The 13905-nt window shown below is 47.7% G+C and overlaps 1 protein-coding gene across 3 annotated transcripts in view; it reads right to left on the bottom strand.

Annotated features, from left to right (window-relative positions):
* Positions 1-13905, bottom strand: part of dnah5 (dynein, axonemal, heavy chain 5) — a 92944-nt gene that overhangs the window by 71794 nt on the left and 7245 nt on the right. The window contains exons 1-23 of one of the 3 annotated variants that reach the window (XM_076970441.1): positions 10843-11196; positions 10236-10370; positions 10070-10154; positions 9644-9783; positions 8922-9140; positions 8550-8687; positions 7949-8125; positions 7530-7643; positions 7163-7270; positions 6940-7062; positions 6494-6709; positions 6067-6093; positions 5297-5404; positions 5118-5203; positions 4636-4957; positions 4066-4272; positions 3701-3872; positions 3344-3489; positions 2833-3013; positions 1969-2217; positions 1229-1425; positions 800-893; positions 98-240 (exon numbers count right to left, since the gene is read on the bottom strand). In XM_076970441.1, the coding sequence (XP_076826556.1) occupies positions 98-240; positions 800-893; positions 1229-1425; positions 1969-2217; positions 2833-3013; positions 3344-3489; positions 3701-3872; positions 4066-4272; positions 4636-4957; positions 5118-5203; positions 5297-5404; positions 6067-6093; positions 6494-6709; positions 6940-7062; positions 7163-7270; positions 7530-7643; positions 7949-8125; positions 8550-8687; positions 8922-9140; positions 9644-9783; positions 10070-10154; positions 10236-10370; positions 10843-10923 (3468 nt within the window). In that variant the 5' untranslated portion in view covers positions 10924-11196. Of the gene's footprint in view, positions 1-97; positions 241-799; positions 894-1228; positions 1426-1968; positions 2218-2832; positions 3014-3343; positions 3490-3700; positions 3873-4065; positions 4273-4635; positions 4958-5117; positions 5204-5296; positions 5405-6066; positions 6094-6493; positions 6710-6939; positions 7063-7162; positions 7271-7529; positions 7644-7948; positions 8126-8549; positions 8688-8921; positions 9141-9643; positions 9784-10069; positions 10155-10235; positions 10371-10842; positions 11197-13905 lie in introns of those variants that run through there. The other 2 variants (XM_076970439.1, XM_076970440.1) reach the window with 2 other exon arrangements.

Here is a 13905-nt window from a genome sequence, read left to right as displayed (position 1 = left end):
GGTCTCTGCAGTGCGGTCATTGATCTCTGCAGTGTGGACACTGGTCTCTGCAGTGTGGACACTGGTCTTTGTAGACACTCATCTAAAAGCAGCATACCTTCTTTGTGGAGTTTATGGAGGTGCTGAGCACGGACACCAGCTTGACGATCTCCTTGTTCTCCGAGACACTTTTGTAGTAGTTCTTGGACTGGAGTGGAATGACCTGGTTTGCTGAAGTTGAGATCTCAGAGCTGCTACCGTCTAGCAAATCAAAACAACCACCTCTCATTTTGATGACAGTTCATGTTACCGTCCTTTGAGTATCTTTTTTTTTAATTGGCTGCTAAACCGAACCAAAAATAAATAAATAAATAAATAAATGTGAGCCATGAAGAGAGGGAGGTTTTTGAGTAGAAAATAAATCCCAGCTCCGTGACTAAAACGCAATACTTTGGAAAGACCTTAATCTGGCTAAGGGGAGAGAAGTCAAGCACAGAGCCAGGGATTGAATTACAGCCTGTGGAAAATCTAGTGACTCTGATGTGCTCCTGTAGCCTGTACCCAGATCAGTCTTACAAGACAGGAAGTGAAAGACTACATCATGGGAAGGTCATTACTGATCTAACATAAGATGTCAGGGTGACGGGAACTGCTGTTATTTGTTTTTTGTTTTTTTTTTTGGGGGGGGGGGGGGGGTGACATTTTGCAACCTTTGTTCTGTTTGTGACTGTTTTGCTACAGTGGATCTGTAAGCAGCTGTTCTGGACAGCACGTCGGGCCTGTCTGTGGATCAGCTGCGGTACATAAGAAGACGCCATACCAGCAAAACTGCGGAGCGTGGCCTCGCCGTCCTCGGAGTCGCTGTTGTGGTCGTCCTGTCTCAACGCCGCCAGCCGACGCTCGTTCATCTTCCTCTGTGGCAACATGACACAATCGAGACCGACGTAGCACCTCACGTCCATTACTACCCCCGGTCCCGTCTGGGACCCGCCTTCCTGCCCCTTAGGTGGGGCAGAGGCGGACGGGTCGTTTCCCGTGATACCCCCTATAAACTTCTAATCCCAGGAGGTGCATTACATTGATAAGTGACATTTATTTTTCAACGATTGACGAGGACTTCTCAAGATTAGCGTAGGCCATCTAGATTTCCTAACTTGAAGGTCCGTGGATTCATTGTGATGAAGCTATATTTTCTGTCTATACTTTCTATTTGAGTTCTACCCATGAAAGCAGGTGATGGACATGTTACCTTGGAGATCCTCTCTTTGCTCCACTGCCCGACGCCCTTACTGACGCTGACGATGTAGTCCACGCCTTTATTCAGGGCCTGCTGGACCTCATCCAGCCCTGGGACCACAGCCACGGTGGGGATGGACAGACATGCTGCCGCTCGGAAGATGGGCTTCTGACCGCTGCTCTTCTGCCTGCTGGGAGAATCGGCCTCCGCTGCGCCATGAGAAAGGGACGTCAGCGCACTGGGAGTACTGGGAGTACTGGGAGTACTGGGAGTACTGGAGTGGCATCACCACGGCATCGAGCCGAAGGTGCCCGACCTAAGGAGTTCCAAGCCCAGTCTAATTTGCATGGCTGTGATGTGCCTTTTGACTACATTAATTATGCGCATACATTATATTCCAGTATATTGTAGAATTCATTTATGTTTGTGGGATGAGTTCATCAATCAACAACCAAACACACATATGTTTTTGGTTTTTTTAGTATTGCGCTATTCTTTGCATAGAGATTAGCACAAAATAAAGTCCATGATATTTCTTTCCAAGTATTTCACAATAACAAATAATAAACAATATTGTGCATATTGATTTCTGCACAAAATAAAATCCAAGGAGGAACATTGGGGACACTTGAAGTCTATAAATCATATCAGTAAACATAAAACCTTCCCCATGGCACTTTCACACAAAGAAACTTCATGGTAGCTTACATATTCCCGCCCAAGTAGCTTGGACAGGAAGTGGCATCACTGACCCAGGAAGTGCATGAGGGAGGAGGCGTGGATGCGTCTGCGCAGGCCCTCCAGCGTGTTGCGGGTCAGGCGCAGCAGCGCGTCTATGTTGCGGTGATTGAAATGTGATAGCAGCTCCTTTGCCTCTTCCTCCATCACCGCCCTCAGGTCCTTCTTCTTCCTCTTCCTCGCCAGCGGAGACGAAGGCCCCACGCTGGGTGCCAGGGTGTTACGGGAAAATACTCGGCCCTCTGATTTGCTCTCGTCCTCTCCTGGAGACAGAACTCAAAATGACATACACTTCCAGTCCAAACTCTGGACACAACTGTTTCATATTCATAAAGGCAGTATGATTAAATTAGATTCTTAGACAAATATAAATGGCAAATGTTGATATATAAGTCTGTATATTGAATGAATTCCAAAACAAAATATATTAAATATTAAGTTACATAAATTATTAACATATAATAATACAATTTTAATTGCCCCTTCAACAAATTCAGAGCTTTAGTCTCTCAATTGTTCACAATATGTGAGAATCTGTACCATGTCTGTCTCATGAATGTGGATAAGAAAACACCAAAGTTATCATCAAAGTAATGGGAGGCTTTGAAGAACTTTGTTTACCACAAAATATTCAGGTGTTATTTCATTATTTTGATACCTTCAATTTTTTCAATGTAGGAAATATTCAAAATAAGCAAGAATAGGTGTGTCTAAACTGAACCTTCGAATGACGTTACATTGTCCTAAATGGAGAATTGACCACTCTGTGCCTGCTCTGAAATGTACGATGGTGATTTCAGACATTTGTCAATCCATCGCTTTTAAGTGTTACGGAGCAGGGTAGGGGTGGTGTTCCCGAGGTCTCACTCCGCCCTCACCGTCGCGGTCCTCCGCCCGGCCCTCAGCCATGCTCACGCCCTCCATCGCCTCCACCTCCTCCTCCTCCTCCCTCTTCTCCTTCTGCTCAGGATCCAGCAACATGTTGATGAGCTCGTTGGCCGCTTCCTCCACCAGGATGCTCCTGGCGTGCAGCGACTGGGCTCCCTTGACGCAAAGCTCCTGTAGCAACAGCGCCCCCTGTCAGTTCCTTAAGCCTCCAGCACCAAAGCAAATGTCACATCTCAGGCACCAATTATAAATACTTCACTGTCACAGCGGATCTTTTGATGATGTCAGAAAGACCATGCATGCGCACGCTATGCAAGAAATACACGGGAGTAGAAAATGCAGCCGTGCGGTTTAAATGTAAAACAGTCTTGTTACTGGAAGTTGACAAAAGGCATTTGTTCAAACGTCTACTGAGAAGTCTACTGAGAAGTTCGCTGAGAAGTTCACTGAGAAGTAGTGTTGGTGTGTGTGCAGGCGTCGGCAGCTGTCGCAGGCGTGCACCTTGGTGGTCTGCACGAATTCCTCGCACGTGATGGGATCGTCCTCGGGCAGAGAGCACAGAGCGATGGCGCTCATCTCTTGCAGGACGGCCTCGATGCGGAACTCCACCAGGTCGTTGGCCCGGTCCAGGAGCAGCTCCAGTTCACCTGGGCGAGATCAGAGGGGAGAAGAGGCGTGAGACGCGCGACTCCGCTTAACGCCTTCATCCGCTTCACTGTTAGAGCTGGTTCTGGAAGCTGAATTGACCACCAAATAGGCAAAATACGCAAAGATCTGGGATACCAGTGTCCAGGTACAAAAGTGTGATGGCAGCCCATACGGTGGGGCAGATCATTACCCGTCGGGGCAGTTAGTTACCCAGGGCAGCGCTGAGGTGGCTGAGGTACTTGTCGATGTTCAGAGAGTCCCAGCTGAGGTAGGTGAGGCCCGGCAGAATGGCCTCGTCCACTTTGGCCACGTGCGGGGCGAGGAGCGACTCGAAAGCAGGCTGGATCTTCGCCCGCACCCTGATGTTCTCCGATAGCGCCATCTGGGGGTGGATACCAACTGCTACATTTACCACAGTGTTTGGCTAGCCTGTGTTTGGCTGTTTCGGCTGTTACAACTGCTCTCAGTTCTTTCTCCTAAACAGTGTCAGGACTGTGAAGGCTTCACATGTCAGCGCGCTAATAATTCTATCTGTATTATACCTGCGTGAAGCAGGACGTACAGTCCAGCTCTACCTGCAGTTGGTCGTAGGTCTTTTTCAGCGTCTCCTGTTTCTGCTTCAAGACGGCGGCAAACGGCGGAATCTCCAGACCCATCCGGCTCATGCACACTGTCTCGCGGATTTGGGTCAGGATCTGGGGGTCAAAGTTGACGTACAGCTCCCTGGTTTCCGGGCCCTTGACCAGCAGGGAGGCCTGGAGGCCCATTCTAGCCACCTCCATCTAGAGAGACGGAGGGCAGACGTTAGACTCCATCTGATGGGTTCAGAGGAGTCGTCTGTTTATATAGGCTGCCACAAGCTCACCACATTCATTCATGGTGAGTGTGTTCAAAAAGTAGCATTACAAAAAAAAAAAAAAAAAAAACTATATGAGCAATATGCAAACAGAATACCAGACAAAAATATGCATAATTTAAGATAAGAGAAAATGTTTTAGAAAATTATGATATGCACATTTGCCTCAGAATTCTCGTTCTGGAAAAAAAAATGCTACACAAATAAAATCTTTGTGCGAGACCATGAGATGCTGACCTATACTAGGCTAGAATTTAGCAAGGTGAAGTGTTGGTACAGAAGAACCAACCTGTGACATCCAGCCTCGGTGGTATAGCACCTCGAACTCCAGGAGCACTTTGGCCACGCGGTTGTAGTTGCGTATGATGTGTTTGGCCTCAGGGGCGGTGAGGATTCCTGGATGCTCCTGGATACGTTCCATGGGTCCTTGGATTCGCCGGTACAGCTGACGGGCCCACAGGATCCTCCCTGCGATAGGGGGGTGGTCGCGGGCTAAGGGCGGGTCCTCTTTCTGCTTGGTGTAGACACGCGACACCATGTCGATGTCACGGCTGTAATTCTGCAAGACCTTCTGGTATTTTCCGCTGATTCCCAGGTCTGGGATGCCAAGTCTGGACAATGTAAAACCAAGGAGACAATCGAGGGGGCTTCACATTAGCGAAGGCTTTGATTAATATTTGGGAAATACACAGAACTTTCCTGATGAGTCTCAAACTGGATATGGTCAGATAATTCTTCATGTTAGTCATGTGTAATAACGTTATACTTTACCTTTCAAATTTCATAAGAACATTCAAGGCTCTGTCAGTGCTCTGAATTCTGTCAAACGTGTTGTCCATAAAGGTCTTGAGCTGGTTCTAGCAGAATAACAGAATAGCGTCTTGACGGGATCCATGCACAAACTGCTCCAACAAGACTACCATGTATGTTGTGTTTAGTGAGATATTCACATGCAGCTCGGCCGTCTGTTTACAGAACTCCTCGTAGTCCTGATCAAAATCAGTCTTCCTCTGATCCAGGAAGTTGTACTGCTTTCTTTTCATAGTCAATACAATAGCCTGGAAAATAATCAGAGATATTTCACATTCCTGAACGAGACTCTGATAAAAGGAACTGTGTCTCCAGGGTCACTCTAAAGCCAATGTGACAGAGATGAGCATTCAGGAATTTCCCTCCTCAAAGCCAAAGCACAAACTCTGTAATTGCTCAGAAGCACAACTTAGTATGAAATATTCACTGTCTTTTACAGACTGTCGACCTTCACAAAGGACAGGTGTAATAGACCTTTATTAGTGTTTGTTCAATTATTCAACACCCCTGGAACAAAGTGTGTAGTGCCTTTCAAGGCATCTCAGCAACTTTGTTTCCATGGACACTGAAAAAAGGGCTGGAGAGGAAATGAACTCTTCGGCTTGATGGGGTAATAAAATGAATGCTAATGACCCAAAGGTTATATGATGTCATAACTGACCCAAGGGTTATATGATGTCATAGCTGACTTCTGGTGGAGTTTTGTCCTTTTATGTTGAGCTGGACTTCCCAATTCAAATTGAGTTCTTATGCATTACAAAATAGCTAATTTCCGTATAACATAAAAGGACAAGTTTGACTGAGAGTGTCAGATTACGGCCTTGAACACTATGCGGGGACACATGCATGAGATTAAGGATGGGACATGCAGTACATTTAGAATGGAAAGCCATTCTGTTTGTTTGGTTACCTCCCATTTTCCTTGCATGTCTGCAGTCTGTTCACACCGGGGCAGTAGAGAGTACAAATGTTAGCAGCTATGCTAAAAATTCAAACGTGTTTTTAAGTCTCTTTGTATGGGCCCTCACTCTTGGTGTATCACAACATGGGGGAATTAACTAAAAACACTTAAAAACATTTTAAAACATATTCATGATTTGAGTTTAATTCAGGTGAGGATAAATCCCCTGGGATGCATGTGCTTATAGCATTAAGCTTAGATTAAGAATGAAAAAAAGATCTTTTAACAATCTTGATCAAAAGAAGACAATTTAGCTAGAATGCTGAGCATTATGTAAATAACAACAAAGTTTCCAAAAGATTCCGTGAAATATTCCGTGAAAGTTTTCTCAAAGGGCAGGCATGAATCAAACAGAAAACCAAAACAGAGCTAGTACCTGAAAGCGCGTTGCCATTGTTTCCAAGCCCTCCATTTTGGAGTCCTGTAGGGCGGAGTACGTACTGATGGTGCTGAGCATGGCGAGGATTTTGTTGAGGCGTCTCTGGAACGTGTCGAACTTGCCAAAAATGTACATCTCGCTGAAGTCAAACTGCCGCTCGGACGGACTCTGCTCAAGCTTCTGTTTTGTTTGGTGGAAATGTGTCTGGTACTCCTGAGGAAGAATGTGGCTTTGAAAAGAAACACCTCCAAACTTGAACGTTTATTCTAAGACGGATAAAAAGGTAACGAAACTGATCTGCATGCGGTAATTTGAATAATGCCATCTAGGGGCTAGCAAGTACATTTGGCTCCATAATTCCTTTGTTCCAGAATACCTTTTTTCACAATCTCTTTTAAGTCTTTGAAAGTAGATGAGGTCCTGGGTCAGGATTCAAAGCATACCTGGTTTAAACGAATGGCTGCTTTGAGCTTCTCTGCTACCACACCCTGAGGCTGCTCCCATATTGTGGATGCACCGTTGTTGGTGATGTAAGCCTTACAGCCTGTTATCATTTGATTTGTGACCTTGGAGGAAGAAGGACACGTAGATCAAATGACCAGTCAGTTAAGGAAGAGATGCTATTCAGACCCCTGTGTCTTGGAGTGCAGAGGCTCCGGCCCTTACTTTGACAAATAGGGAGGTGATCTTCTCAGAGGTGTTGTAATAACGGGAGATGCTATGGATCATGCGCACGGCATTTATGAGTCCTGGAAGGGCTTCAACCATGGACACCTGAATAATGACATGCAACAAATGTCCAGGATACACGCCGTGCACTCTAGTTCTTCCCTAGACGACCGAATGGGTCGTAAATAAAATATTTTAAAACATCATAAAATGGTCCAATTGTCTGCATGCATTAAAATGTTTAAAAGAGGCTATTATAAAGCCTAATTAGTGATTATTAGTCCTTCTCCTTGAGGACAGTTTAATGAAATTCATGGTAGTACGTGTAATAAACAACTAGGAGAAAACAAGCCGTCTGTCTTACAGGGTCGCTGTTGTAGAGCGGGTCGTAGAACCTCTCAAGGGTGTAGAGGTACTTTACGTTGTCCTTGGCCTCGTTTGCTGAGTCTGTGATTCTAACGTCCAATTCTTTCCAAGTCTACAAGGGCAAACCAAACAAGATCTAATCACGAAATAATATTGTGGAGTAGCTCTTTTCATCTCATTTAGTGCTTTATATAATCAAGGACATATGACGGGGGATAATGTCCCTTCTTAATTCAAATCCATCCTCCTTGACATCCGTCCTCTGCGGCTTTAATTTGAGCCCTAAGCCAACACATCCAGTCCCTCTATATACGGTGGCGAAAGTGTTGGCACAGCAGGGAGACGCTCGAGCAAGACTGGCCCCCAGACCCCAACACCCGGGGTGGCGTGACGCGTCTTCACGGAGGGAAAAGACACCTTGATGAGTTTGGACTTCGCCATCATGAGGACGCCCAGCGCGGCTTTGACATCGGAGCTCTTCAGCTGCTCCAGTAGGTAGTTGAAGCGGGACATTCGCTTCTTCCAGTGGTCCAGCTCCGCACGGGGGCCCAAGTCGTCGGCTTCCTTCCTCAGCTGCTCGCTCTCCGCCAGGACCTGGAAGGGTCGGAGCGACAGGTGTGCGGTGTCAGAGCACGCCCCACCTTCAGCCGCCGCCCCACGCTTCAGCCGCCGCCCCACGCTTCAGCCGCCGCCCCACCTTCAGCCGCCGCCCCACGCTTCAGCCGCCGCCCCACGCTTCAGCCGCCGCCCCACGCTTCAGCCGCCGCCCCACCTTCAGCCGCCGCCCCACCTTCAGCCGCCGCCCCACCTTCAGCCGCCGCCCCACCTTCAGCCGCCGCCCCACGCTTCAGCCGCCGCCCCACGCTTCAGCCGCCGCCCCACCTTCAGCTGCCGCCCCACCTTCAGCCGCCGCCCCACGCTTCAGCCGCCGCCCCACGCTTCAGCCGCCGCCCCACGCTTCAGCCGCCGCCCCACGCTTCAGCCGCCGCCCCACGCTTCAGGCTGCTTTGTTTCTCACCTGTTCGATCTGCTTGATCCAGATCTTCATGCAGGCTTCAATCTTCTCCAGGGATTCGGGGCTGTTGGCCACTGCCGTGTAATCTGAGGGGACTTTCAGTGTTTTCAGATCAAATGCGACACACTCTTTGAGGTTTACCTGCATGACCCCAAAACATACGTGTTAACCGCATTTTGTAGTATATATGACTTTATCCACATCCTTATCCACTTTCCCACTGTTCATGTATGTAGGTAACTATGGAATTCCAAAGGATCAGTCCTACAAGTGCTGTAGATCACCCTGTACAAGGATAATTCATGTGTATATAACCTCAGCTGTTCAATATCTACTGTGTGTGTGTGTGTGTGTGTGTGTGTGTGTGTGTGTCACCTTCTCCTCCAGGCTTTCCTGTGCCCCAGCCAGCACAGCCACGAAGTTCTCAAGAGAGCTGATGAAGTCCTGCTTGACATTCTGTGCCTGAGGACTGGTCATCTCTCCCCATCCGTGGCTCGTCTTCTTCAGCGTGGGGATGAAGATCTCTCCCAGCAGCTGCTGCACGCTCTTCAGCAGACCCACCCCTGCCGTGTCCAGCATGTTGAAGCTCACGTCCTGGCCGGGGGCAGGGAGGCCAACGGCAAATCAATGAACCAGACCGCTGCTCTTTTTTTTGTTTTAGAACCTTTTTTTGAGTTTTGTGTTGGGTTTACTTGTAAAGGTTTCACTCAAATAACACTCAACTTCCCTCAAATAGCACTCAGATTCACTCAAGTAGCATGTGAAGACCAGTGTCCTATCTCACGGGAATTTCTTTTTAGTCATTTATTTACAATTTTCTTGTACTAGCGATGCAACAAAACTAAACTAGAGCATTGCAAATGAGTGAAATACTGTGCTAAAAGGAAACTAAGCCTTTCTGAAAGTGTTTCTTAAATGAGCAGTAAACCTCAGTATGAGGCAGTGAACACATGAAGGAGGAACCCCAACTGCATGGCTGGTACTCTCACTTCTAATGCCCAAAAGGAGGTGCAAATGACCCCAAAAATACCAGGAGGAAAAGCGAGTGTTTTCACAAAGAGAGTTTGGGGTGGTGTTTCAGGCTTTCGCAGACATACTCGGTGGACATTCTCAGCGGTGACGGCTTTGGAGGTGTTTGCCCGGGTGAAGAACACACACACGTGAGTCAGAGCGACGTCAGAACCCTCCGTCACGAACACCCTCGCCTTCTTACCGCGAACCATGGAGGACGTGAGAGCTGTCAGACGCACAAAGCAGGCAAATCTCACTGGGCATTCCAGCCAGGGCCTTCCAGAGTGACATGTGAAACTTTATTAGCAGACCACATTTCTTTAAAATCCAAGAATTAAATGAACAGTACACAAGCCAAATACACAATTAACTTTAAGATTGGCTCAGCTGTGGAAAGATCCACTCTAGTAAAATCCATTATTTAGTGTTATGCTAAGATCCTGTTTACCTCAAACGTTTCAGATCCATTCAGACGTTACCGACTTTATCAGAAAGACAAACCTGGCGCTTACCTGACTCTGAGGACTCTGAATCTTGACAAAAAAACATGAGGTGCGGGAGGCCGTCAGCAGCGAAGAACTGCTCCATCCGCTCCACCTGCAAGGGCGGAGACAGCATTAGCTGCTGTTAGCCATACCTGCGCACGGAGGCCCAGGCACCACTGCAGCGTTACTCTACCTGGGCGCCCTCCAGCACGGCATCTTCCACCTCCACCTTCTCCAGTCCGGCGCACGCGGCCACGATGCTGAGCACGTAGTCATGCCTGCCGTCCAGCTGGGCACGCTTTGCCTCACGCTCTTCCTTTAGCTTTTGCTGTGGGGGGTGGGGTTAAGAAAGCCAGGGGTGGGATTATGAAAATGAAGGACAGGTGGGTGGTCCATTCGCCCACTGCCTGAGATTCCACTGCCATTATGTAAATGAGAATTGGTCCTGACCAGCTATCAATTATTGTGAGCCAAATCGAATATTCATGAGTACAGAACTCTATAAAACACCCCACTAGTTTAACACAAAAGATCCTTTAAAACTGGAATTAGAATTCAAACAGCTCCTTTCCTCACTATAATCCCACACTTTAAGGTTTAATATTACAGTAATGAATAAACTGAATTTCTTTCCACCAATAAAAGGAAAGTGCACAAAAATAAGCAGCACACAACCAAGAATCACTCAGAGACATAAATGAGCCACTCTGAGACACACATGAGCCACTCTGAGACACACATGAGCCATTCAGAAGTGATGTTGTAAACACAGGCACTGGGCAGAGAAAAGTCGTACATACTTTGAGCGCTGTAATCTGACTGTTGGATATCAGAGATGACTGGAACTGCCCTTTAGGTCCGACAGGCTTTGATTGGTTCATGACGAGCCCCTAACACAGTAATCCGGGCGCCTTACGTCCACGAGCACGAGCCCTCCAGACCAGCCACCGCACTCGCTGGGATCCACCTCATCGGTCAAGGCGAAGCCGGACCAGCCGTTGTATGCTCTAGCTGTTTAAGAATCGTAAAACGAGCGCTTCTCAGCATCTGTGGCGCTGGGTCCGGCTGTTTGGGTGGCTGGCTCTCTTTCTGGTCCGATGGTGGACAGAGTTCTCTTTTTAGTGCATCGTAAAAGCAGCCAGGCAGACAGACAAGCAGTCGCGACAGAACAAAAGCCAGTCCTGGCAAAGCTGCGACTGCTGGGCCTCCCGCTAGAAAAGATCAACCGTAAAAGACGCCTGTCTGGGCTGCTAGGTAACACGAAAAAAAAAAAAACAACAACGCTGTGCCGATAAATCCGACCGCGTTTTGTGAGCCGTTTGCAGAAGCTCGAGGGCTTTTCTCATGTGGGTTTTATAAGGTGGGAACACAGAATAAAGACGTTGTTGTGTTTCCTGAAGGGAGGAGGAATAGGAAGACATTCCCCTGCACATCCCTGTGGATCTCTTTTGCTTTTGTTGTAAATCGTGTCGGTGGGCGAGCGATCGCTGTTTTCACCATCATCACCAGCGCCGCAGGCCTCTTACAGGACCGGGGGGGGACGCCACGGCTGCTCCGTGAGACGGGCCCCTGTGTGACAGGTCCCTGTGAGATGGGCTCCTGTGAGACGGGCTCCTGTGAGACGGGCCCCTGTGAGACGGGCTCCTGTGAGAGGGGCCCCTGTGAGACGGGCTCCTGTGAGAGGGGCCCCTGTGAGACGGGTCCCTGTGAGACGGGTCACTGTGAGACGACCCTGTGAGACGGCCCCTGTGAGACGGCCCCTGTGATACGGCCCCTGTGAGACGGGTCCCTGTGAGACAGGCCCCTGTGAGACGGCCCCCTGTGAGACGGGCCCCTGTGAGACGGGCTCCTGTCAGACGGGCTCCTGTGAGATGGGCTCCTGTGAGACGGCCCCATGTGAGACGGCCCCATGTGAGATGGGCCCCTGTGAGACGGGTCCCTGTGAGACAGCCCCATGTGAGATGGGCTCCTGTGAGACGGGCCCCTGTGGATTTTTCGGGCCCTTCCTTGACGAGACTCAACATCACAGAGGCTCTGCTACGATGTGATTGAGGGAGTTTCAGTACTACTTCTTTTGATGATAGTTTAAAACAGGAGGATGTGGAGTATTGGGACATGACCCTACCAGACCCCACAGAGACATCAAGTCAACCAGTGATGTAGCTATTTGGCTGGTGACCATTTCATGAATTTATGCTTATATCTGGCAATTTAAAAGTTGAATTCCTAACACAACATCCCATAATTCCTAACACTATACCCCATCATTCCTCAGTTAAAGGTCGAGTGGGCTCTCATTGCTCATGAAGTCACAACTGCACTAGGAGTTTTTAAATGAGTGCACTCACAGGACCCAGTCTTGCTCATTTAGCCAATTACAACTTGTAGGGAGCCTGTCTATACCTCCACCTCCTTGTATTTTCCACATACATTTAATCTAACTAGATGTACAACATTTTTGAGTTTAAAGTCTCCTGCATAATGTCATTAAGTGCCCGTGAGAGAAAAACATGGTTTGTCATGTTAAAACCATCCAAATCTTCACGGTTCAGCCTACGGTGATAATTATTTGCATCTTGCCTGTGGCAGACCTGCCTTAACACTCCAGGTCAGGCCTTTGTTATCCAAAACCTAGTTTCATAAATGGAAAAGAAACAGCAACACTGATCCCAGATCAGAAGTGCACATTCAAGCAAGACAAGCAAGAGATTTATTGTCACGCTCACGTTGACACACACCAAGGGACCGGGGAGCAGCAGAGCTTGACTGGACGGGCCAGCGCAAACGCGGCGTATTGGCCCGCCGAGGGCACGTGTGAGCACGTGAGAGTCTGGCGATCTCCGACTCGCACCGCTGCTCAAACAGTCCGGCCGTTGCCTAGCAGCGAAACGCCGATGTCACAAATGTGAGCGCAGACAAGGGGCTCTGAGAGGGGTAAACACGAGACTACAACCCAGTGAAGCAGTGCACGCCAACAGAGGGACGACTGTGCGGCTTAGTGCGTTTGTGCTAGTTCACAACAATGAGCGGCTCAGCCAAACTGATTTCATTGCAACTCATTAGGGTTGTGCGATACATCGTTTGTTGACTGGTATCATGATATTGACCTTTGCCAGAAGGATGCGATATGCAAATGAGTTCTCTGACAAATCACACAGATTTATTATTGTGTGTGCATCCTGACCATCCTGAGGTGTTTCAGACATGTTACAATAATTACATATATATAGATGACTCATATATATATATATATAAATATCCCAAGTATATATCAGTGGGGAACCGTCAGGGCCCTCTACACCCTCTCAGAGGGCCTAAAATATTCTTAAAACATAAATATATATAATACAATTTATCCAAGTTTATTTTATCTACTTACAGTTTGACAATCGAAATCTAAACAATTACAAAAATATAAGCAAATAAATTATTCAACCATGTCTATTCAATCTGTACCGAGCCCGGGAGGGGACATGGGTAAAAAATAAAAATTAAACGAGGGAACGTTTTACCATTCGAGTGCACGTTTTCTGTAATTCGTGCTCACGATTTATTAATTCGTGCGCACGATTAACAATTCGTGCGCACGTTTTGTTTTAATCGTGCACACGTTTTAATTAAACTCGTGCTCACGATTTAGTAATTCGTGCGCACGATTAACAATTCGTGCGCACGTTTTGTTTTAATCGTGCGCACGTTTTCATTCATTCATTTGCAAACCCTACTGGCCTAAGCGCATACATTGCAGATACAAGGAGAGAGTCAGTAACAGTTCCCTGAAACTGTATATACTTTGATTGTTTAGATTTATGCTACAATGAACAGAGATACGTTTATTAGGTCTTATTTGCTTATGCGTCATG

Source organism: Brachyhypopomus gauderio, chromosome 13, assembly GCF_052324685.1.
Source record: "Brachyhypopomus gauderio isolate BG-103 chromosome 13, BGAUD_0.2, whole genome shotgun sequence".
NCBI lineage: Eukaryota > Metazoa > Chordata > Actinopteri > Gymnotiformes > Hypopomidae > Brachyhypopomus > Brachyhypopomus gauderio.
This window is presented reverse-complemented; position numbering and strand designations above follow the sequence as displayed.